The sequence below is a fragment of the Lepisosteus oculatus genome, chromosome 17 (genome assembly GCF_040954835.1).
Source record: "Lepisosteus oculatus isolate fLepOcu1 chromosome 17, fLepOcu1.hap2, whole genome shotgun sequence".
Lineage (NCBI taxonomy): Eukaryota > Metazoa > Chordata > Actinopteri > Semionotiformes > Lepisosteidae > Lepisosteus > Lepisosteus oculatus.
In genome coordinates, this window is record NC_090712.1 from 15,168,676 (window position 1) to 15,191,248 (window position 22,573).

Here is a 22,573-nt window from a genome sequence, read left to right on the forward strand (position 1 = left end):
TGGCTCTTTGCAGTTAATTTAATTATAACACCAGCCCAGCCTAAAAGTCTACTTTAAGATGTTTCAGGGAACTTCACACAAGCATTTTGACTGCTCTTACACTGAAACACAAAATGTGTTTGAAGATCCATATGATTGCACATAACTTTTTATACTTTAACTTACAATATCACATCTACCACTGTTTACACTCCCTAAAGATCTATAGGAATTTCAGTATAGGAGTCTTGTGAATTGGAGGCAGTACAATGTGGAGATACATGCGTCATTGTTTTGTTGTGGTTTAAATAAGCATTGAAAAATGTTCTTGGTTTTGAAATTCAGCAATTATAATTACTTTCCATTTACATTGGTAAATGACCTCAAAGCATAGGAATTAACATTAAAATGAATACTTTAAAAATTCATATTTTTAAAATATAGTTAATACTTTGATGGTGCAACATGCTCATCTTCTTTGTGCTTTTCTTCTGACATTTTTTCACACCCTAGCCATCAAACAGGACTGACAGCTACTGTAGTGCTTTCAGTTTCTACATAGACAAATTTTCACGTCACTCAAGAATCTCTTTGTCTTTCTGTTGACTGTTATAAGATTCTAATGTCAAAGGTTGTACTGTATAACTGTCTATTGGCTAGATCCTGTGTAACCAGTAACTGCCATTTCCCAGCCCCATAGAGCACACCCAAGTGACTGTGTACACAACATTCCAGAGGTGTTGGGTTTCAGCTAGCCTCACCAGTGAAGCTGCAGCAAGTTCTTGTGTTCAATGGCTGTCTGTCTTTCTTTATCTCAGTTTATCTAGTCAGAAACAGCATAGCCATAAAATAAAGACTCATTTACGCAGTACATATATATATGATCGATGCATGTACCCTCTGTTTAGAACTATAGCTAAGATTTTACAGCTGCATTCTCATAATCAAAAACTAGGTAATGTCCACAAACTGTGCTAGTAAAATGCGTAAACAAATATGGAGACATAACCTTAAAGACTTTACTTTAGGAAGGTAGGTGACTATGGAAGAGGTGTTAGTGGGGCCAGCAGGGGGTGCTCACCCTGCGGTCCATGTGGGTCCTAATGCCCCAGTATAGTGACGGGGACACTGTACTGTAAACAGGTCGCTGTCCTTCGGATGAGACGTAAAACCGAGGTCCTGACTCTCTGTGGTCATTAAAAATCTCAGGGCTTTTCTCGAAAAGAGTAGGGGTGTGACCCCGGCGTCCTGGCCACATTTCCAATTGGCCCTTACCAATCATGGCCTCCTAATAATCCCCATTTATGAATTGGCTTCATTACTCTGCTCTCCTCCCCACTGAGAGCTGGTGTGTGGTGAGTGTTCTGGCGCACTATGGCTGCTGTTGCAACATCCAGGTGGGGCTGCACACTGGTGGTGGAGAGGATCCCTATTACCTGTAAAGCGCTTTGAGTGGAGTGTCCAGAAAAGTGCTATATAAGTGTAAGCAATTATTATTATTATTATTATTATTATTATTATTATTATTCACATTCCTGTTTTAATGCAACAGAGCGAATACAAAGTTAGGAAGATAACAGCTGCTTTTCCTGGGAAGGATTGTAGCATCCTGGAGCCCGTTTCAGAGGCACAGGACACAAGGCAGGACTACAGCTTGACCAGGACACTAGTCCATTATGGAGCATACACATACACAGAGATATGACACCAATTAGTGACACCAATTAACCTAACTAGCATATCTTTGGTAGGCAGTTTCTTTTTTTTAAAAAAAAAACATTTTCTTAACAACTTAAAACTGTCATCAGTGCTTGTGTTTTTCCAAATAACTCTTTAAAAAGAGAAAGAAACGTTATCTTCCATTTACCTCAAATGAATTGGCTAACACACGTGATTGTGATTTTAATGAATTTGCTTAGAGAAATGCAGATTCCAGTTTTAACTCGGATGATTTGTTGAATGCAACAACAATGACAAGGGTGCGATTTTAAACATTTGACTCCTGTTGGTACCTCTAACCCACGTGGTGTGCTGATTGTCGTTTTTCAGCTGAGCCGTCTTTAATTAGTAAAGGTCATTAAAGAGAAATCAATTGCTGTAATTAGATTTGTTTTGTTGTCTTAAAGGGCTGCCTGTTGCTAATTCCCCTCTGACGTTGGTCTGTGGCTAATTTCCTTTTTGTTTTGTCTGGGAATAAATCTGGAATGCAGGCTAGCCTGGATTTGCTGTTCTAATAGCTTTGCCTCTCCTGGAAAACAACAACACATAGATGCCATACAGTAACTAATAAGGATGAGGCGGATGTGTGTAGGGCTGCTACTCTGGCTACAAAAAGGTCTTCTTTGTACAGTTAGTATAATTATTAATACATTTAATAATTAATATTAATAATAATTAATAATTATACTAACTGTACAAAGAGGGTGCTTTGCAGTTTCTGCAAAGGCGAGAAGCGAGACAAACTGATGCCCAAGAAGGTCTTCTTTGTACAGTTAGTATAATTATTAATCCCACATCACCTTGAAGTTGTCCTCTTTTTATCTTGTTTGTGCCATAAAAATCGTTTTACTAAAGGGATTGTTTGACAGATACACCAGTACTGTAGGGTGGTAACAGCACTTGTAAGACACTTAAAGGCTTCTTAAACTAAATCTTAGTAATAGAAAATAATGGGGGTACTTTCCTTTAGTTTAAACCTGTGCAAAAAAAGCATATTTTGTGGCATACCATAAACGACAACATGAAAATCCTTAATTGCCACTAGTGTGAACGTAAAAGTTTTCATTTATAACATTTATAACATCCAGGTGGATGCTGCACATTCGTGGTGGTTGAGGGGAGTCCCCATTACCTGTAAAGCGCTTTGAGTGGAGTGTCCAGAAAAGCGCTATATAAGTGTAAGCAATTATTATTATTATTATTATTATTATTATTATTATTATTATTATTAATTTGCCCATTGTCCCTCGCTGGAGAAGAAATATTTTATGCCCCAATCCAGGTTTAACATTTTCAGTTACTGTGAGCATTGGCATTGTTCACATTAATCATAGGAGACGGGGAAACAGTTCCGTCATTAGTTGCTAGTAAAGCTACTGGTGGTGCTGTTTATGGTAACCGAAATTCACACTTCCCGTGCGAACGCTTGAGGATCTGTCAAGGCGTCCTCCAAAGCCAGTGTCCTGTGTCTTTAAGACGATATAACACCTGACCTTTAACCCAGCCAAGTGGTCCAATGAAACGAGAGCTCGCTTGAAAGGAAATTCGATATTTGACCAGTCAGAGGACGGTTTGTTAGGAAGTGACCAGAAAGGCTGTGGAGTACTTCCTTTAAACACAAAAGTCCATTTTATAATGGAAGCCGTCGTTGCATCGGAGAAAGGGGCCTGTCATGCGAATGAGGACGAGGAACCGAGCGGAAAATCCAATGTTCCCGAAAGGCTGCTGAAGAGGGATCAGGAAAGGCAGGAGGAGCTATTAAGGCGCAAAGAGGCCAAGGAGAGCCTGTCCGTCAGAGAGGAGAAAAGCGACTTCTTCACTAGCGCCTTCAACAAGGAGAAGGCAGCAATAGAGGATGTGCTGTCGGGCTGTACTGAGGGGGATGGAGGCACGACAGCTACCGTTTTAGAAGAGGTGTCTTCCAGGATACAGCAGCTGCAGAAATTTCTCAACGACAGCATGGCGTTCCTCACCCAGTACGAGCTGAGACAGGCTCAGGCCTCACTGCAGAAACTGCAAAGTACCCTAGGCGAGAAGCGAGACAAACTGATGCCCAAGAAGAAGTTTACCTTCCGGTCGCGCAACGCGGGGACAAGCAAAAGTAAGGAGAGTCCCGATTCTAAGAAGGAAGACTCGCCGGGCTCCACTGCTGTTGATGGGACGGAGGGTCGCGCCGGTGGCAGCAGGGGGCCCATGGCTGTGGACGGTGTTATTAGTGAGCAGCAGTGCGGCTTGTCAAATGCCGACTCGCAGGTATTCGTGAAAGGGGTGGATGAGATTCAGCAGAGCGACGTGCTGCTGACTCACCTTTCAAACTGCAAAGTCAAGCTGTTGGGCTCCCCGAGTACCCTGCACATCAAGCACGTCAGGGACTGCGAAATCTTGTGCGGGCCTGTGTCCAGCTCCATATTCCTGGACCATTGCTCGGGCTGCACCTTCGCTTTCTCCTGCCAGCAGCTGCGGACCCATAACACCACGGATTGCCAGGTGTACCTTCACGTCACCAGCCGGGCTATAATTGAGGATTGCAGCGGAGTGCGATTTGCCCCATTCAGTTGGAGTTACCCGGGTATGGAGGCCGACTTTGAGGTCTCCGGCCTTGACAGGGCTAAAAACAATTGGTCTCAGGTAGATGATTTTAACTGGCTGTCCGCTGAGAGTCCTTCGCCTAACTGGGGTGTTATACCCGAGCATGAACGGAAATCCGAATGGGACTGAATTATGAAGTAACTTGCTAGCACTAAGTTAAGAAGAGCAAATCGTTGCACTGCACCTATTTTTGTGTGTCTTCAGATTAACAGAAGGGCTGTTATCTTTGTGTCCTGAGCGTTGCTTGCTTTTGTGAGATTTCTTATCCAGCCGGGGCTTTGGCACATACAGTACATCAACAAGTAGAGTTGAATCTGGACTGTTGAAGACGATAAGAAGGTTGACAGTTGAATGTTATCATCAAATGCAACACGTGTTCATTAAAAGGTGTTCAGCATATGACCCTTTATTTTATTAGAGGAGCTTAAAAGAACTGTAGTATATCAATGTTCTACATTACATTTGGCTTTTTACAGACATGCTTCCCTGTTAAAAGTGTTCTTTTGGTTGAGACATTTTAGAAGGTCAGTGTTACTTTACTAAGCCTAAACATTAGTGTCCCCTTAATACTTTCTATGATTATGAAACAATAGGTTAAAAACATCTCTTGATTAATTAACTGGCTTTCAAAATATTACAAATCAGCTTGAAAGAAAATGTGAGGGTACTTCAGTCTTTTGAATACCTACAATACAGTATTAGAAGAAAAACCTGTTAAGTCGTAATTTTAAGTGATCTGTGGCATACTGCAAGATGAGTTATTTGATTATCACCTTACATACTATAAGATTAGTGATTTTTTAAAGTATAAAACCTTCCATAAAATGGAGAGCAGGAATGTAAAAATATTATTTATTAATTTATAGTTTAAGTTTGCTTCTCCTGTGAATTCTTTCATAACTTTATAATACATCAGATGCTATTTTCAAAATAATCATAGTAAAATGATGTATACTAAGATCCAACAAAGAAATGGATCTGAGAAGTCAACGACCTAAAATGTGCATGAAGGAATTGGATGCAGAGAGTCACTTAAGGGTAGGGGAGCATTTTATTCTGTAGAATATCACAAAAATATTTCATAAGGAAAAACATACACCATGTAAAAAACATCTTGAAATCACCTCCAAGATGAATGTCTCTGTAAGCAATATCCATATCTCCATAAGTTGCATTTTTTCATAATGTCGATTGCTTGATGTGATCTGCTCACAATGAATTAAATTTCAAGCATCTTGGATCAGCAGGTCCAGAGACATTCTTCTATACCCACATTGTACAGTGCCCTCCATGTCAGGCAAAAATATGCTCTTGATGAGTGCAGATCTACTGGCGCTTGTTTATCGGTGTATACTTCAGGAAATACCAGAGGCATGGTTTGTGAGCTTGTTTGATCAATAGTCTCTTTTGTTGCTTGTAATTGTGATGTGATGCAATGCACCTTCTCATCACCGTTCGGAGCCCATGTAACTGACAAATGTTCCAAATTAAAGGAAAACCACTTACTGTTACTCTGCTTTCCGAGTGTTGCTTAGTTTATTTTTACACGGTTTAGCCTTGATTCCAGATTGATGTCGTATAACTGGCTGGTGCCTTTATCTAAAGAACCTCACATTTGTACGGCTAACATTTTACTGATGTAATGTAAGTCACGTCTCTTGCCCAGGGGTACAACAGTACTGACCCACCTGGAATAGATACCCACAGTCTTCCACTAAAAGATTTTAGAGCCTTTACTACTCCAGAAGGTTAGATAAAGCAAAATAAAACTAGAAAAGTGATTTTGATCTGATTAAATGGTTCAAACCATGACTTGGTAATTTTGGGCCTATTATAATTAAATGGTATTTATTTAAAACCCAGACTATTCAAGAACTAAATGCGGTTATCACCTGTAAAATACTATTTTATATACTGAATATATTTTATATAAGTAACATATGTAGAAAACTAAATATTTTACAAAACACAGCTTTCCAACAGAAGAATCTCTTCCCGATCATCAAGCATGGTGGTGGGAGTATCAGGGTTTGGGGCCCACTTCGGTGCCTCAGGACCATCATTGGTGGAACCGGGAATTCAGGTTGAAGGAGAATGTCGGGCTATCCACTCATCGGCTGATGCTGAACAGAAGATGGGTGATGCAGCATGCAAGCAGATTATCCAAGTCAGGTCCTAAACCCCATTGAAATGTTATGGTAGTCACTAGTACTAGCAGTTACAGAATCATACTTATTCATGCATGGATATTTACCATTGAATCATTCTGTTAATCAAAATATATCCAATGTCTTTGTGTTGCTAGTTAAATCAGAGATTTGATTATGCTTTAGGTATAAAATATAAAAATATGGACCATCCAAGGGGGTTCACAAACCACACTTCTTGCACTATATATACTGAAATATTACAGTCTAATGTACGTAACCTGTGGCTCCAGTTAATTTGTCAGTTTGTAATGCTGTGAAACCACAGGTAATGCAAATCTATAGCTTTCAACCTTAGTAGTGGTATTGAAGTCTCACAAATGAATGTCCTGCAATGAACATACAGTTTTCCAAATCAAATTATAGTGCATTAACTAGTTACTAGTCTTCACCAGCCAGGGTAACTGGGTCATTGGGAGGGGGGTGTAAAAAAGGATGCACAATTCACATATTCTAGCTGTTTGTGTCCCCAGAGGCTTTTGCCAGCTTCCAAACTCCCTTCCTCGCTGTCCCTCTTGGCGAGTTAGAGATGGAGGTCCACACGCATTCAATCCCCCAGACTCTTCGTATGACATTCACGTCCAGCATGTAAACGGAAGTCGTGCCGGCCAGCTCGGAGAGCCTAGCTCCCTTGCCTACAACATGGACAAGCCGACCACGTGAGCTTTCAAACCAATTAAACAGTAAGACACTGGATTATTTCCTTGGCTCATCTGCTGCCAGGGATTTCTGCAAATGGGATAAGTCTGCTTAGAGGTTTTAGGCTGACGTACTGTAACTTCAGGTTTAATCATTTGGGTCCTAGGCAATCCTCCTCCTTTTGCTGGAAAAGGACCACCAGAAATACCTGTAGTGCCCACTTGCCAGGCGTTTATGTTAATTTTTGTAAAAACATCATAACAACGTGTGGGGGAGGGGGGCAAAAATTATCAGCTGTCTGTGCTCCAGGCGTTGCTATTATTTGGGTGGTCAGGATGGCTATGGGGAAGAGGATTCTAACCAAAGTATTGCCCTTGTCGGCTCCTTCCTGGAATGGATTACAAATTTCTTCATAAACCCGAACACTGTTATCGTTGCTTCGGTTCTTTTGCTTTTCAGCAATAAGATCTGCGGACCCAAGACCCTAGTGTTTCCTTTAAAAGAAAAGAAAAAAAACTACAAGCAGCTTCTGCTGAAACAAAAAACAAATCCATCAGAATGGCTATCATGAAAGTGAAGTTTGATCAGAGGAAGCGGGTGAAATTGGCACAGGGACTATGGCTGATGAACTGGTTCTCAGTGATGGCCGGAGTCCTGGTCTTCAGCATGGGACTGTTTTTCAAAGTCGAGCTCCGCAAGAGGAGTGAAATGATGGACGACTCGGAGAGCCACTTTGTCCCCAACTCCCTTATTGTGGTGGGGATCCTTGTGTCTGCTACGAACGTCTTAGGGGGCAAGATCTGCTATGACTCCCTGGACCCGGCCAAGTTCAGCAAATGGAAAGCTTTCCTAAAACTCTCCCTGGCTGTTTGCTTCTTCTTCAACATGGTTCTGTTTGTAACGGCCATGATGTGCTTCACCATGCGGCTGGCTCTGGAGAGCACCCTGGCCCAGGGGCTGAAGAATGGGATGAAATACTACAAGGACACAGACACGCCTGGTCGCTGCTACATGAAGAAGAGCCTGGATATGTTGCAGATCGAGTTCCGCTGCTGTGGGAATAACAACTACAAGGACTGGTTCGAGATCCAGTGGATCAGCAACCGCTACCTGGACTTCAGCTCCAAGGAGGTCAAGGAGTGAGTGAAGTCTGTCTTTTTTCACCTGTCCTTTCACCGCCCTGTTCGGGGGTTATTTCCAAATGCCATAAAACATTCCTGTGGGGGCTGTGAAGAACACATTTGGTGCGCGAAAGAAAAATGATCAGCCAGCAGGAAAAAAGGCATGTGTAATGACACAATATTAGAAAAGGAGAACAAAAGTTCTCTTGACAAAAAGCGATTCAGCGTTTCAATTCAGGAAGCAGTTCTCATGATAGGGCAGATCTGAGATGTAGCAAGGCATAATCTAGCAGATCAGATAAAGAAGCAGCTGCACACAATACTCTTTCCTAATTTGTACTTTATTACTGCACCACAAAAAGGAGACCAATGATGTTTTGAAACCATTATGACTCATTTCCCGACAGCACACCATTAATATTGCTTGATTTGCAATTTATTCAGTAGAAGCTATGGCAGGTGTCTCACTAAGACCTGATACAGAGATCTTTATTTGTCTCAGAATGCTGAAGGCAGCATTCTGCAGTGGGTTTCTGAACATCCCGCACCATCAACAGATAGTTAAACATAATTAGATATTGACTGATTTAATGTTGATTTTGTTAACTACACAGATGATTATATAAAGGATTGGTGTATCATAGTATTATTAACTAGCAGTACAAATTTCCAATTAGTCAAAAGGAAAGCTGGATCCAGATTAGCAATTGGATATCTGGGAGCTACAGTGCCAGGAGGACATTCCTGGAGTTTACAGACCTGGGTAGCTCGGCATGGCCTTGGCTATGTGCCTTCTCATGATCACTGGAGAAATTCTCAACATACATTGAGAGGTCTGTCTCACAGGGCCGGAGGAACAGAAGTGTGGGAAACACAAGTGTCTTTTTGGATTAAAAATTGTGCATGTCTGCATTTTACTATAAAACATGACTAGGATAAGGACTGATACAATCTTTCTGAAAGTAAGGTTCTTTAGTTTACTGAAGTGAACATGAGTAATACTGAAGACTAGGAAACATAAAACCCTTTTTGGTAAAACAACATGGCAATTACATTTTTTAAATGCGTTATTTCATGAGCTTTGGAAAACTAAATAGCAAACATGGAATTTACAAACCATAATACTTCGTTTATACTTTACATTATCACATGATGTTACTTGTGGAAAACAGTATGTAGCTTCAGCTAAACAGTTCAATGAGCATTTATTATAGTTGATATCAATAGTAATTTGACAATCCTTGCTTCATTTAGTACTCTAAAGAAAAATAATCTGCAATATGTCAACATTTTAATAAGAAAAGGACTACTGTATATGCAACAGAAGCTTTATAGAAAAATTCTGATCAAAGCTTTACGACCTATATTTTTCTGTGTACTACATTATATGAGTAAGAGTAGGAAACCTTATGTTTTCTTATATGCAAAAAGGTCCTTGGATATATTGGTTAATTGCTTACACAACATGGAGCTGTGTGGCCACAGTGAGTATGTGTATTGATGGGTTATAATTGTGAGGTATCCTTCAAAGTGGTGATACATTCTAAAAGTATGATATTATTATATTGTTAGCATAGTATTATAATACCATCATTGTATTATTCGAGTATAAAGTAAAAAGGCACAAGGAAATCAAGGTGATGCTTTTTTAACATGAAAATACATAGAAAAGCCTATGCTAGCACTGTGAAAGCAAAGTGTGTGCTAAGCAAACAGGTAAAAGATTATACAAATGTATAGATGTACTATATGAACTTTGGTGTGGGCTATGTATGCCAGGAGCAGGGGTTGTGTTAGTATTTGGGCAGCATATGCTCAGTCAGGGGCCAGGCCTTGATCAGACAATACAACACTGAATCTCTCCTTAACATTTTTCTCTATGACCACAGGCAGCTGCCTAGAACAGAAATAAATCCCAGATGAAGACGACTAGTGGTACATTTGTAAGTGTAATTGAAGACATTTTCATTCACACTTGCAAACGTCTGTTTAAATAATAACACCACATTGATAGGTACAATGCAACAATAATAATAATATACTGTGCATCACTTGTTCTTTCAATCATGCACTTAAAAAATAAAAAAATATATTTAATATAAAATTTAATCAGAATGTAAAGGCACACCACCTAATGCCGAAATATATTTTCATTTATCCTCATAAGGGTATTGTCAGAAATAAAATGAACATAGTAGCATGACCAGAAGTCAAGCACTTCTTTAAGCTAGAAAGTATATCAAGTTCAATTTTAATAGGACCTATTGTTAGTCAATGTCCTACTCCAGACATGATTTCATATTGAAATCAGTGAGGGGTATCTTCTTTTGGCAGTTTTGAAGTGTTTACCATTGCAAACATAATTTGAGATTGAAAATTAACCAGTGAGGTGGCTCTTCTTTGGCAGTTTTTTGAATTGCTTATGATTGTAAACAGAGGAAGATCACCAGGGTGGAAAGTACGACAGATTTAAGGTTTCTCAACAAAGAAAACAGGGGAACCAGCTTATGTTGGGTTCTAGAGAGGAACTGATAACAGGGTTTCTCAAGTCTGATCTGCAGGGTATCAGGTAATGAAAAACAGACATGTCATAATGTCATACTGGTTTACCTTGAACCCAGATGATGATGCTATTTTCATAAACCAGCTTTAATGCCACACTGATTCTCACACATCATCAGGGCAAACCCTGTCATTAACCTGACCTTCTCTCACACTTTTAGCACCAGCAAAGTGGTTTGTCAGCCTGCAGAAAACTGATCTAATAGGAAGGTAATCAGTGCTAAACATAGCACAGCTCATTACAGTGTGAGTGTTCTGTGAGCGAAGCCTGTACAGTGTATTCAGACTGGTTAATGGCCTTCTCTTCTTAGTCACAAAATATGCCTAAATCAGTGCCACCAATAAACATGTTTTACTCTGGCAACGTATAAGTGTTCATATGTATAGATATACATTATATAACTTATATAATGTTCCGCAAAATGCACAATCTGTAGTAATTTGGATTTCGGAACAGGAATTACTCTGAGATAAAGGTTCTAAAATGTTTTAACTGGCAATACTTTTTCAGAGCCAGGACATATACTATCCTTTCTGCAAATATATTTTACTTCATAAAGATGTCATTAAGCCTACAGTTGTATCAAATGCAAAAGCATAAGTAGGAGAGATAAATGTGTAAGGCATCATCCACCAGCTGACCTAGTTTTCAGGGTATTTAAAGATTATCACTAATTACAGTATATAATGCATACAGTACATGGTCTACCAGGATACAGACCACTTCTGGGAAAAAGTTCTCTCACCAGCAGCCCAGTGGCTGAGCAGCATGAAAGGGACTGAATTATATCATAGATTATCTACACCATAGATTCTTAAGCAAATACAGTACACTGTTAGAACAATAAAGCTGAACAGTTTTACAGATCATTGAATGGATGAAGTATGTGGTGGAGCTGTGTCTTCTTGCCCAGTTTAGCACCACTGCACAGCTTGCTCACTAAATATCTAAGTGCATTTTGAAACATGATCTCTTCTTCTATCAGGCCCAGTAAAATATGTTATGAACAAGTTATATCACACTTATACCAGCATCGCAAATACCTATCCTGTGTTACATGTTTGACACGTGCTCGTCTGCCTTGGCATTGTAGGCTGCAAAGAAATAGGTGCATGTTCATTCCATGCTGAAAGGTAAAGAAAAGCAACACTACATTTCCTCTGTGGAGTCATCTTCCACAACTGAGACATAGTCTTTCTTTTCTTTACCTGTCAGTAGGGAATGAACCTGCAGCTGTTCCTTTGCTGACACAGCTCCCTACTCAAACTGTAGGTTTCAGATGCTTTTTACACTACATGAATTGCTTGGCTTTATAGTGACCTTGTGTGTATTTTATTTGACAAGCCCACTGAGCGCAGTGCTTATTTCAGGGTAGGATGCAGGAAGCAGTACTTATTTTTAAGTTTCATATATATATATAAAACATAATAAAACCTAAAAAATATATAGAAAAGATCATCTTTTGCAAGAAAGCTCAAGCTTTTTATGCTCACGCTGCTGTAAAAACCGTGGTGTCTGCATTGGTGGACTGTGGGCTGTGACAGACCGGTTGCTCTCGTCTCCCTGTTTGCACGAGCAGCCGGATCCTGAGCAATGTGGATGGCAAGTACCTGATGGATGGGGTGCCCTTCAGCTGCTGCAACCCCAGCTCCCCGCGGCCCTGCATCCAGCACCAGCTCACCAACAACTCTGCGCACTACAGCTACGACCACCACACCGAGGAGCTCAACATCTGGACCCGCGGCTGCCGGGATGCCCTGCTCAGCTATTATGGTGGCTTGATGAACTCCATTGGCAGCATGGTCCTGCTGGTCTGGCTTCTGGAGGTGAGAGAGGAAACAAATCTGCAACATGTCACTGTCCAGTGACTCTGCACCCTTGGTCCTAGAGAGCTTTAGCCCTGCAGATTTTGTCTTAAAATGTTCATTGGCTAAGACCAAATAAGTCAGTAATTGGTTCAATTAAGGGCTTTGGTCATTAATTAAGGGCTAAAGAGGAAAGGACACTAAAAGACCTTGCTGCCTGTTGCTTTTATCTGCACGACAAGTGTTTGCATTCTTGCCCAAGTTTCCAGTGACGTTCAGAATAAGTCTATAAACCGCTAGGAAAATCACACCCATTGGCAGTCTTGGGTTGTTAAATGGTATGCTTTTTAGGTTTGGTTCATGCAGTCATTTCTTCCCCAAAATTAATAGGACCACATATTTTCAGCTCTTTGTACTCTTGCCTGTGGAAATAAATTCAACACATACATCACAAAATTCCAAACAGCATCGGAGTGAATTGAACTGAGTTCCCTTGATTGCACTTGACTGTGATTGATCTGCAAGTGGGTACCAGAGCCATGCACTTATTTTAAATAGCAGCATATTACAAGAGGGGTGGCTTAATCGATAATTTTATCCAAAGTGTTAAGGCATCAAGTACCGCACCATTTGCAGGTCTATGATCTATCTTTGGGTTTTTGTAGCTCATTCAGGGGATAGAGCTCAAAGGTTATATTTCATACTCAGGGCTATACAGATTGAGTCAATGTCAATTTAAGCTTGTACCTCCAGATAATGTCCCTGTACTTTAACCAGTGGGCAACTTAGTCTCTGATCATGAGTGCCTTATCTTAAAGAATGCTATATAGAATGTATTGAAGTGCATCACATTTAACAGGATCAGATTCTTAGATTTCGTCCTTTCAAATGTTTCAACTCAAGATCAGTATGACATGTTAAGAAGGTTACTGGGCCTCATATTGGAGTACACAGCCTTCCCCACATATTGGAATTGAAAGTATTAAATGCTGTGAATCTTTTCTAAAGTGTCATGGGGATGACAGAGCCCAGTGCCTGCCCTGCTGTGAGGTCCTGCTTAGAAGGTGACTCTGCTCACAATGGGACCACTGTTAATTGTAGCACCACTGACACTCCTTGGCATCAAAGATCATGATGATCCTGCCTGCCTTCATCAGTCCCTGTGGTTAAACTGCCTGACGTGGTCATGCTGATGAATATGAGGTGACCAGGAGAAATTAAAGCTGTTTTGCATGACCACTTACCCTCTTAATGTTCAATGAACACGTGAAACTTTGCTTTGACACTTTTGGATTGGAATAAGGGCCTGATTGTGACAGATAAAGATGAGAGAGTATGACCCTGCCATCCTCTTTTCTTTCCTATGTGTATGCCAGAGGATATTCAGGAGTTGTGGTTAATTCCAAGTCCATTTCATGGTAAATGGCATTGAATGAACACTGTAGTTACATGCAATAGAAAGATCTAATTTTTTCTTAAGCAAATTGAACACATCAGAAATAGAACAACACAACATTTCCCAAAAATCTAGGGCACCCGCCAACAAGTTTCCCCAGTAAAAAGTCTGAGACAGCCATGGTGTAATAAAGGTCTTGTTATCAGCACCACTCCATTCCTCTACAGACCTCTACCTAGCACCCATAGCACCATGGATTACAGCAGTGGAATAATATTAATACATATTATTAAGATAGGCCAAGATGGGTTTTTTTCAGTTATCAGCTTGGTATTTCAATGGAAAACAGTTCACTTATACAGCAGAAATATGTCCATTTTTCCTTAACTGACCTCTTAATCTGGAACATTTTGGAACACCCCATGAAATCTTGGTTGATGTTTGCATATTACAGATCATGCTATCATGATGCTTACCATGAACAGCAGTATTTTGCTAATACCCTAGGCAATAAGTCTACTTCTTACATTCTCAGATGGTGGTAATGGTAGGGTTGCGGTATCTGCACACCTCCCTGGAGTCCCTGTCGAACCCAGAAGACCCCGAGAGCGAGAGTGAAGGTTGGCTGCTGGAGAAGAGTGTGAAGGAGACCCTCTCCTCCTTCATGGAGAGCATCAAGGCCCTGGGGAAGACCAACCAGGTAGACGCAGAGGGCGGGGCAGGAGAAGGGGCACAGGCCGTTGCCACGGTGAGCTGAGAGAGCCCTGCCCACTGGAACTGAGACCACTCCCAGCCGGGAGACAGAAAAACAAAGCACGCTCGCTAACACCTACATGACAAAACTGCACAGTCAAAGTGAACAAAATCCTTCTTCTGGAATGTGAAATAAGAAAAAAAAAACATTTACATGTTTAAAAAAAGCATGACGTTTTTTCAGGTAGTTAATGGGTGTGGTAAATTTCTGTCTTCCAATGTCACCCATCTGAATTACGTATGAAAAATAACCTCACATCAACCCCAGCTGAGCTCCGAGTTCATGCCTCATGTCTTGCTTTGCAATAAGGAATCTTGCAACCAGAGAGCAGGAATACATTCCATTATTTACACCCTTATAATATTGTACCCTCATTTAAAAAAAAAATATATATATATTTTACGCTAGTTTGACATTTCAAGTACTACTGAAAAAAAGGATCTTTAACCCGATTCACATCGCCCTTCCTTGGAGCTCGGTACTTGCCCTCTCCACTGGTGCCCGATAACCTTTAAAGCCACAGCTCAAGTCAGTCTTGGTATGTTTTTCAATGGTTCACCTTAGGTCTGGGCGCAAGCACAGGCACAAAAATCTGACCGTTATCAAAGCACCTTGCACAGAAGAGAAAACAGAAATCAAGTCAGCTTCCCTTAGAAGAAACAAACTGATAAAGTCTGGTGTGTAATGTTTGGGGCACTTCAGGCTTTTTCTTATATTAGAATCATTCTGACAGTGAGAGTTGCCTTTCAGGGACTTTCTAAGGCCACACTGATCAGGTTGCTTTAAACTGTGAATTCAGCTATACGGTGGTAAAGGGACATCAAGCTAAAAGCTCATCAAGAGAAGGATGAGAGAAATAGGTGCCATGGTAGCACCTTGAATCAGGCAGCTGTCAAACCTCTGTCCTTGCCAACTCAAAAAGTCCCCAGGTGATACATTGGGTGGGCTTCTCTGCTGAGGCTAGCAGGACATGCCAAACAACAACCTTGACACAACTGTAGCTGTCGGGTCAGAGATCGTTTTTTTTTCCAATGAATCATCCAGGATTGTAGCATCTTTACAAGGGGAGATGTCAAAGAGATTTAGAATTGGGTGCAATTAATGTTGGAATTTGATAGTTCGGACAAGAGGAAGCTACAGCCGATTCTAGAACCAATTTCATGGAGTCTGTTTTAACACTGCTTCTTTATAAATGTGCATAGACATTAAGGATCATATTTCCAACTAAACACAATGTGTTGTTGCTAAATTTTAAACATATATATTTTACTTATCTTTGTAAGTATTTTCTTCCATTGTACTTTGAAAAGTTAACTCTTTCCTGTAAATTGTAAATTTCTATATACACTCTTCTGTCTTGTCCATTCCTACAGAGTAAGTTAGCTGGTTCTTCTCTGTTTGATAACGTGTATAAAGATTTACCCAAGACTGTCTCTGTCCTGTCTCAGCTGACTAAGCAAATTTGCTGTTAGGTTTCTGCTGCTTACAAGTAGGCACAATATTAAAGACATCTTGCATAAAACCAGATATTTTTTTCTGAAATGAAAATGCCCCATCTTTTTAAAAAGGACACATGGAGTTCACGTACACAGTGCTTGACAAGACTGGACAACAGTGGTTAACCTGCTGCTTTAGGTCTTTGTGCACCGGTTGTACTGTACGTATTAGTCTTACTCCGAGAGCCTGCTTTGCAGAATAGCCAGAAAAGAGAGTGTTGCTGTGATACTTGCAAACATTAAATGGCTTTGGGCATCTGAATCTCTACCAGCATTTATCATGAAGGAAAATGCAGAAGAGGCTAAAGAGGCTGTCCTTTCATCTTGATACTGCTGCACGGTGCCGAGGTGAAGGTGGTATTGGCAGCTAACATGATTGTCCAGGTCTGCAGGTTCGCCCTCAATCTAATTGAGCACATACCCTGCAAGCTGAGTCTCAATACCAACATTCAGGTAGATCATTTCAAAATTTTAACAAAAAAACTTTTGAGCAAAAAAAATATAGTACTTAAGACTTCATGCACTATAGTGCTTTTTTTAAAACAAATGTCTTTCTTATTGTTAACATTAGAGATGTAAAAAAAAACTAGTAACACTGGATTAGGAGTTGCAAAGTCCACACATAAATAAAGCATGAATATATTTACTAGTGTAAATTACACCCCTACCTCTAACCCTCTAGTGTAGCCCTTGGATTTGTTTTGTAGAAGGTAGCTTGTTCCATCAGTAATACATTATAAATGTGTTAACAGTTAATTTATCCGTTTATAAACTGTAATTTTGCAACTCATTAAACCAAAGTGTGACCAAAATCTTTAATACATGCTTTTCTTTGTATCTACGGAATAAATTACATCGTAATAAAAGTTATGTGGAGTTTCATATGCAGCCAAAGGATATCTAGTGACTTGTCTACTGCCAGTGGCGGCATTTGTCATCTCCAGAACCTTTTGCCAGAAAGCTGCAAATTTGAGCTTTAAACTCACCTATTATTTTAATAATTGAACACAGATTTGACCAGATGAAGTGAAATCAACCAGTGCATTCTATACAGCAGCCAGTGCTGGCTTTCGCCTTTGCCAAGTCTGAGGTATCTTACATTTCTAAGCAACTGGAGTTTTATTCTAGACAAGTTTTGGACCTCTGACATTCTGCTTAGGGCCTTCCTTAAAAGTTCCTGGTTTGAAATGTCTTGTTTCAAAGCATTGATCTTTTAAATTTCAAAGTGATGTGTAGAAAAGTCCAGGTGACCCTTAGGGAATCCAGATCTAAGAGACCTGCTTTATCAGGTTAAATAGAACCAAAGTCTGCCATCAGAACAACAAATTGTCAAGCTGTTGCCACCATGCAAGTGTAATACGTCTACATTGCCGTCTCGTTTCTTACCCAGAGCAATTTATTTTACCCTACATAAAAGAGGAGGAGAGGTATTTTTTAGTATTTCCAAAGAAGGAAATAAGATTCCATTTTCTCTTTCTGTTCTCACTGACCCAAAGAACATAAACAGCAGTTAAAGAGATAAGAACTCCTAAGTAGCTTAGATGCTCTTTATGGGTTTAACCTTCACGGACCTTTCCTAGGAACAGCCTCAATGACAATAATTGTCTTTCTGACGCAGCGCAAAAGGATTGAAAGGGGAAAGACGTACATCCTGCACGGCACGTCCTGCAGTGCCCTTCCCACTGCCACACATACTGGGTATCCATAATCACTGTGGTAGGTCCCAATATCAGTGCCAGGCACAATGCCAACACAACAGGGGCTACAGATAAATCACACAGTTGTTTTAACACAGCAGTGGAAACCTTAGTACATGCAACTCCACATCTGTATCCCACAGCATCAGAGTAAATAAAGCTTTAGACCATTATTATTTTAGCTACAATGGCAGTGAAGTTTTTCCACTTACAAACCCTCTGTTTTACTGCAATTTGTTTTGCCATTATGTTAACTATTTAGACTTAAATATACTTACTTAAGTATATGGGTGTCCACGTTTTTAGGCTACCAACAATAGGCTTGCAAAGAATCACAAGAAGCTTCTTCCCTTCTTGTGACAACTGGACCAAATGTGATTTAAGATACTTTCACTTGATCCTTTTCTATGTCTCGATTCTCCTCTTTAGCTACAGCAGTGCTGCTACCTGGGGAACAGCTGGTGCCTATGTAAGAAAGTTAAATTAGGTTAGTCTGTCAGGAGATGCTCAGTTATTCAATCGCCTCCAACACAGTCAGCTTCTGAAGGTGACACACAAAGGTGTTGAATGACCTATATATTAGCTGAAAATTGTGCTGATAGATTTAGAACAGAACTGGGATAATGGTAGACAAATGCAATCCTCAACAGGACACACACAAGGATAATTGCAAAGTTTGACATTTTGAACGTGAAAAGATTTTAGTTAACCAAGCCATTTTTGTTTTGTTTTTATTTTTTTACAATATAGTACAGTGTACTCATTTATACAAGAATTCACATATTAACAAGTCAGTTTATTACATGTAATAATTTATCCTCAATACTGGAAGCATGTCACAGAACATCTGGGGAAAGGGCGAGTTACAATACAAGGGGAACATGCCAAATGAATAATAAGACTGCAGAATGTAAAGCTGTATTTTAGAAAAAGATGGGGGGGGGGATTCAAACCAGGCTAAGTATTCCTGTCTGTAAAGATAACATATTCTTCAAAGTTTTGTCTCATTCCTGCAAGTCAGCAAAAACTAAATGGATCTGCTGAATAACAGTGACAGGATCAGAAGTGTGGTCATGAAAAAAGGCAAGAAAAAAAACATACAGGCAGCATGTTCCTGGGTCTGATGTTTAAGGAGGGCTGAAGTTCCAACCTGAAGTGTAAGCTTAAAGTATAAATAGCTTTAACAAACCAAACTTGCAGGAAGAACAAAAAAAAAAGGGAAAAATCTATACACAAAAAGGATACAGTTCAACTACAATTATGGGTGGCTGCTCACACACCGAGAAATTGAGGCACATGAAGAAGAGCCACCTCTGAAACACCGCCTAGAAAAGTAACAACATATTACAGAAAACCTACGTTATACAATGTTAACCCATTTACATCCCAGTTAATGAAGAAGCGCTGTACTTTTAGCTAGTAGTGGGAGGATTCTGACTGTACGTTAATATAGCTAGGTGTTGCTGCAGATTTAATTTCAAGCTGCAGATTGATTTACAACCCAAACACTCAGATGTGTCCCATAACTTACACTGCTGGCAAAATATATTTATACATTGCTCCGGCAGAGTAAAATAGGCAACCTCATGTGTATGGGCTGTTGGTACAAGAGTGATAGAGAACAGGGGGCCAGGGGACAAACTTAATAAAGCCATGACCTTCGAACAGATTTTGAGCAATGGGAATTTTAGAGATTGATCATAAGTACTCATCTTATTCTGCCATCACACTCCACAACACTTTAGTTTAATTGATAAATGGATTATAAAGATGATTCAGAAATAAAGAGGGCAAAATAAAAGTAGGAAAACTGAAAAGGGGAGAAAATTGTAACATGGAGGTCTGCTATACCAATATTTTGAAAACTGTTCCAGAATACACTCTTAAAATACATGAAATTCTCATAAAATAAACACCAACAAAACAAACTTGCGAACCAGGATGAAATCTGTTGAAGATATGAGACATGCTTTTCAGATGTAGGAGTAAAATTTGCTCTTTAAATAATTTCCCTATCCAATCACAAAATAAACATTACAAAAGTTGTTTACAATTTATGTGGGAGATCACCCATCACTATGCACAATAAAATGAATTTACTTAAATACCTAAAGATACAAACAATATCATCTCCTGAAATGTAAACATTCAAGAAAGCCACACACACACAAACAAGCATGTTCCATGTTCTCAGGGGCGTCATGAACTGGACTCTTTTCATTGCACTAGTTACCTGAACTACTCCAGCTCCCAAACTCTCAAGCAGAGACGGGTTTTTCACATACTAGCAGATTCTAGTTAAATACGGAAGACTGTTACCTTTCATACATTTAAAACGTTATACTTCCCCCAGGAAATCTCATTCTGCAAACGATAATTTATGGGCAAACATTTTTACACCTTATAGACCCAGTCTTTCTGTGCTGTTTACATAGGACTGCTATAATTGTAATAAACTAATCGGTGGATCATTAATTTGTTCTTATAAATCTTGACCCTTATTTACTCTCACTTTTAGTTGCAGTGAAATTAAAGTGAAATTGGGCTCTTTAAGCAAATTTTATAGTTAATTTTAGGAAGAGAGGCTTTATATATTTAGAAACACAAGATTAAATTAGAATTAGCTATGTGAGATCAAACAGACCTCGATGATCTCCATTTCTAAATCATTTCTGTTGTGTAACCTTTAATAAAATGAAACTGCACCTTGATTCATTTCTCAGAAGTAATTCAATTAAATCCTTCTCTGATAGAACCAGTTTACAGTAGTTTTTGAGCTTGGTGCAAAGTTGCAAAAACCCCTTGAAATGTTATTTAGAAACCAGCACAGAGAGCATCAACAAATTCCGTTGGAATTCAGGTCAGGTGTAGGGGTGAGTTCGCAGTACAATTCAACACTTACTGAATTTGTTAAACGCTGAGGCCTTGTGCTAAAAAATTGTAAAACTGCACTTAGCACAGGCTGTCTGATTGTTATAGCCAATTCATGATAGTGTGAACTGCTGCATTCCTAATCTTAACAAAAAACATCTTAAACTCCTATTATATGGTAAACAACCCCCCATTATAGGCAAGTACATTAAAGTATGCTGTAGCCCTGTAATTTTAGCTACATTCAATGACCAGTACATTTCCAAAATTTTTCTTCAAGCTTGCTTATTTGTGAAAACGTTTGCAGTCTAACAGCAGGTACTTTATTTTCAAGACATCACAAAATCACTTTGTATTTCTGTGGGCTTTATAAGCAGCAAATTACTGTTATGCTGTACATACCTCCTTAGGGAAGTGTCCATTAAAAATAGATGACATTAAAAAATGTATAAAAGGTAAATCACAGGCAGAACAGTTAGGTAGATATAGTGATGCTGAGGCCTGTGTAATATGTCTTACAAAACTATGCAAAAAATTGGATATTTAATGCTCTTCATAAGAACAAGAAATACAGGACCTCCAATGAAGTTTGATGTTTCAAAGATTCTGAACACAGAATAAACAGGTATCTCTTAGATGCTGCTGATGCAGAAATGCACATTCAGCCTCACAAACCAACAGGGCTCTCTTTAATGAGAAAAACATACTAAGCAGAATGACCTGTAGGGCCTAGGTTCACTTTCATGAACATAAGAAATTTTTTATACTTTGTTTCTTTATAGAACTAAATGGAAAAACAAAATTACAGATATCTTGTCAGCTTTTCTAGTATTATCTGAATTAGGTTTAGATGCGACAAGAAAATTGTGCTTGCTCAATATCAATTGTTCAGTTTAAAATAATTCAACAGAAAAGCAACATACTAAATTAAAAATAATTTAATATTCCATTTGAATAAACATGAATTAATTATTTTTATGGAAATAAAGATTAATCCATTCGTCTCTGCTGTATTGATGCCAAATAGCATGGCTAAATTCTTTCACTACATTAAAAAAAAAAAGACTGTTGAAGATGGAAACTGAAGGAGCAGCCCCCTGAATTTAAAACAAAATCCAAAGACAAACAGAAATGCTACTTGCATTCATCAACGCACAGACCTAGATGTTGTTGAGGGAAGTGGGTGGACTACAGGAAGCAGAGGCAGAGCCTGGCTGTCAAGAATACCTCTCTTTCAAGTGACCATGGCCCCTGTGCATCAGTATCCCCTTGGCTAAACGGGGCAAAGTCCGTCTATCTGTCTGGCTCTGAGCAAGACTGGGCAGTCCAGTCAACTGCCAAGTGAACGGCTCCACTGGGCAACGGGCAGCCTACAAGTGCTGCCAGTCAATGCCCACGAGGGTCTGGTTGGCCTCTTGAGCGTGGCCTATTTCTTCTGTGACACTGTGCTGCCGCCACAGCTTCTGGATCTTGCGGTAGCGCTCACGGCAGAGATGAAGAGGATTCCCTCGTCTGCGAAGGAAAGCAGGTCAGAAATGAGGAGCTAGCATAATGCAATTGGCCTAATTAGAAACCTTGATGGGAAATGTAGTGACATTTCCCATCAGTGACGGCTGTAGTTCCTAATTCACTGAATGTGTGCAGTAAAAAAAAATCATGATGACACTGGACCTTCTATTATCGTGTGCAAAAAGGGCTGAATTGCTCATTTTCATCTGCACCTTCATTTTTTCCCCA

At 39.7% G+C, this 22,573-nt stretch overlaps 3 protein-coding genes across 6 annotated transcripts in view; 2 read left to right on the forward strand and 1 right to left on the reverse strand.

The window, feature by feature from the left end:
• The first annotated feature begins 3,257 nt into the window (after positions 1–3,257).
• On the forward strand, positions 3,258–5,798 carry tbcc (tubulin folding cofactor C). Its single transcript, XM_015363263.2, has one exon. The coding sequence runs from the start codon at positions 3,334–3,336 to the stop codon at positions 4,414–4,416; it is 1,083 nt and encodes a 360-aa protein (XP_015218749.2). The 5' UTR covers positions 3,258–3,333; the 3' UTR covers positions 4,417–5,798.
• Positions 5,799–6,226: 428 nt separating this feature from the next.
• Positions 6,227–16,201, forward strand: prph2a (peripherin 2a (retinal degeneration, slow)). Its single transcript, XM_006638801.3, has 3 exons — positions 6,227–8,272; positions 12,397–12,643; positions 14,554–16,201. The coding sequence occupies exons 1-3, from the start codon at positions 7,692–7,694 to the stop codon at positions 14,773–14,775; spliced, it is 1,050 nt and encodes a 349-aa protein (XP_006638864.1). The 5' UTR covers positions 6,227–7,691; the 3' UTR covers positions 14,776–16,201.
• Positions 16,202–18,680: 2,479 nt separating this feature from the next.
• Positions 18,681–22,573, reverse strand: part of ubr2 (ubiquitin protein ligase E3 component n-recognin 2) — a 32,619-nt gene continuing 28,726 nt past the window's right edge. For all 4 annotated transcript variants that reach the window (XM_015363132.2, XM_015363133.2, XM_015363131.2 and 1 more), the window contains one exon: positions 18,681–22,348. In XM_015363132.2, the coding sequence (XP_015218618.1) occupies positions 22,207–22,348 (142 nt within the window). In that variant the 3' untranslated portion in view covers positions 18,681–22,206. The remainder of the gene's footprint in view (positions 22,349–22,573) is intronic.

Bases quoted from the DNA above. Each gene is read 5' to 3' on its own strand.
- prph2a (XM_006638801.3), top strand. From the start codon at position 7,692: ATGGCTATCATGAAAGTGAAGTTTGATCAGAGGAAGCGGGTGAAATTG. The intron at 8,273-12,396 runs GTGAGTGAAGTC...TTGCACGAGCAG, and splicing joins AGCTCCAAGGAGGTCAAGGA to CCGGATCCTGAGCAATGTGG. The intron at 12,644-14,553 runs GTGAGAGAGGAA...TTACATTCTCAG, and splicing joins TGCTGGTCTGGCTTCTGGAG to ATGGTGGTAATGGTAGGGTT.
- tbcc (XM_015363263.2), top strand. From the start codon at position 3,334: ATGGAAGCCGTCGTTGCATCGGAGAAAGGGGCCTGTCATGCGAATGAG.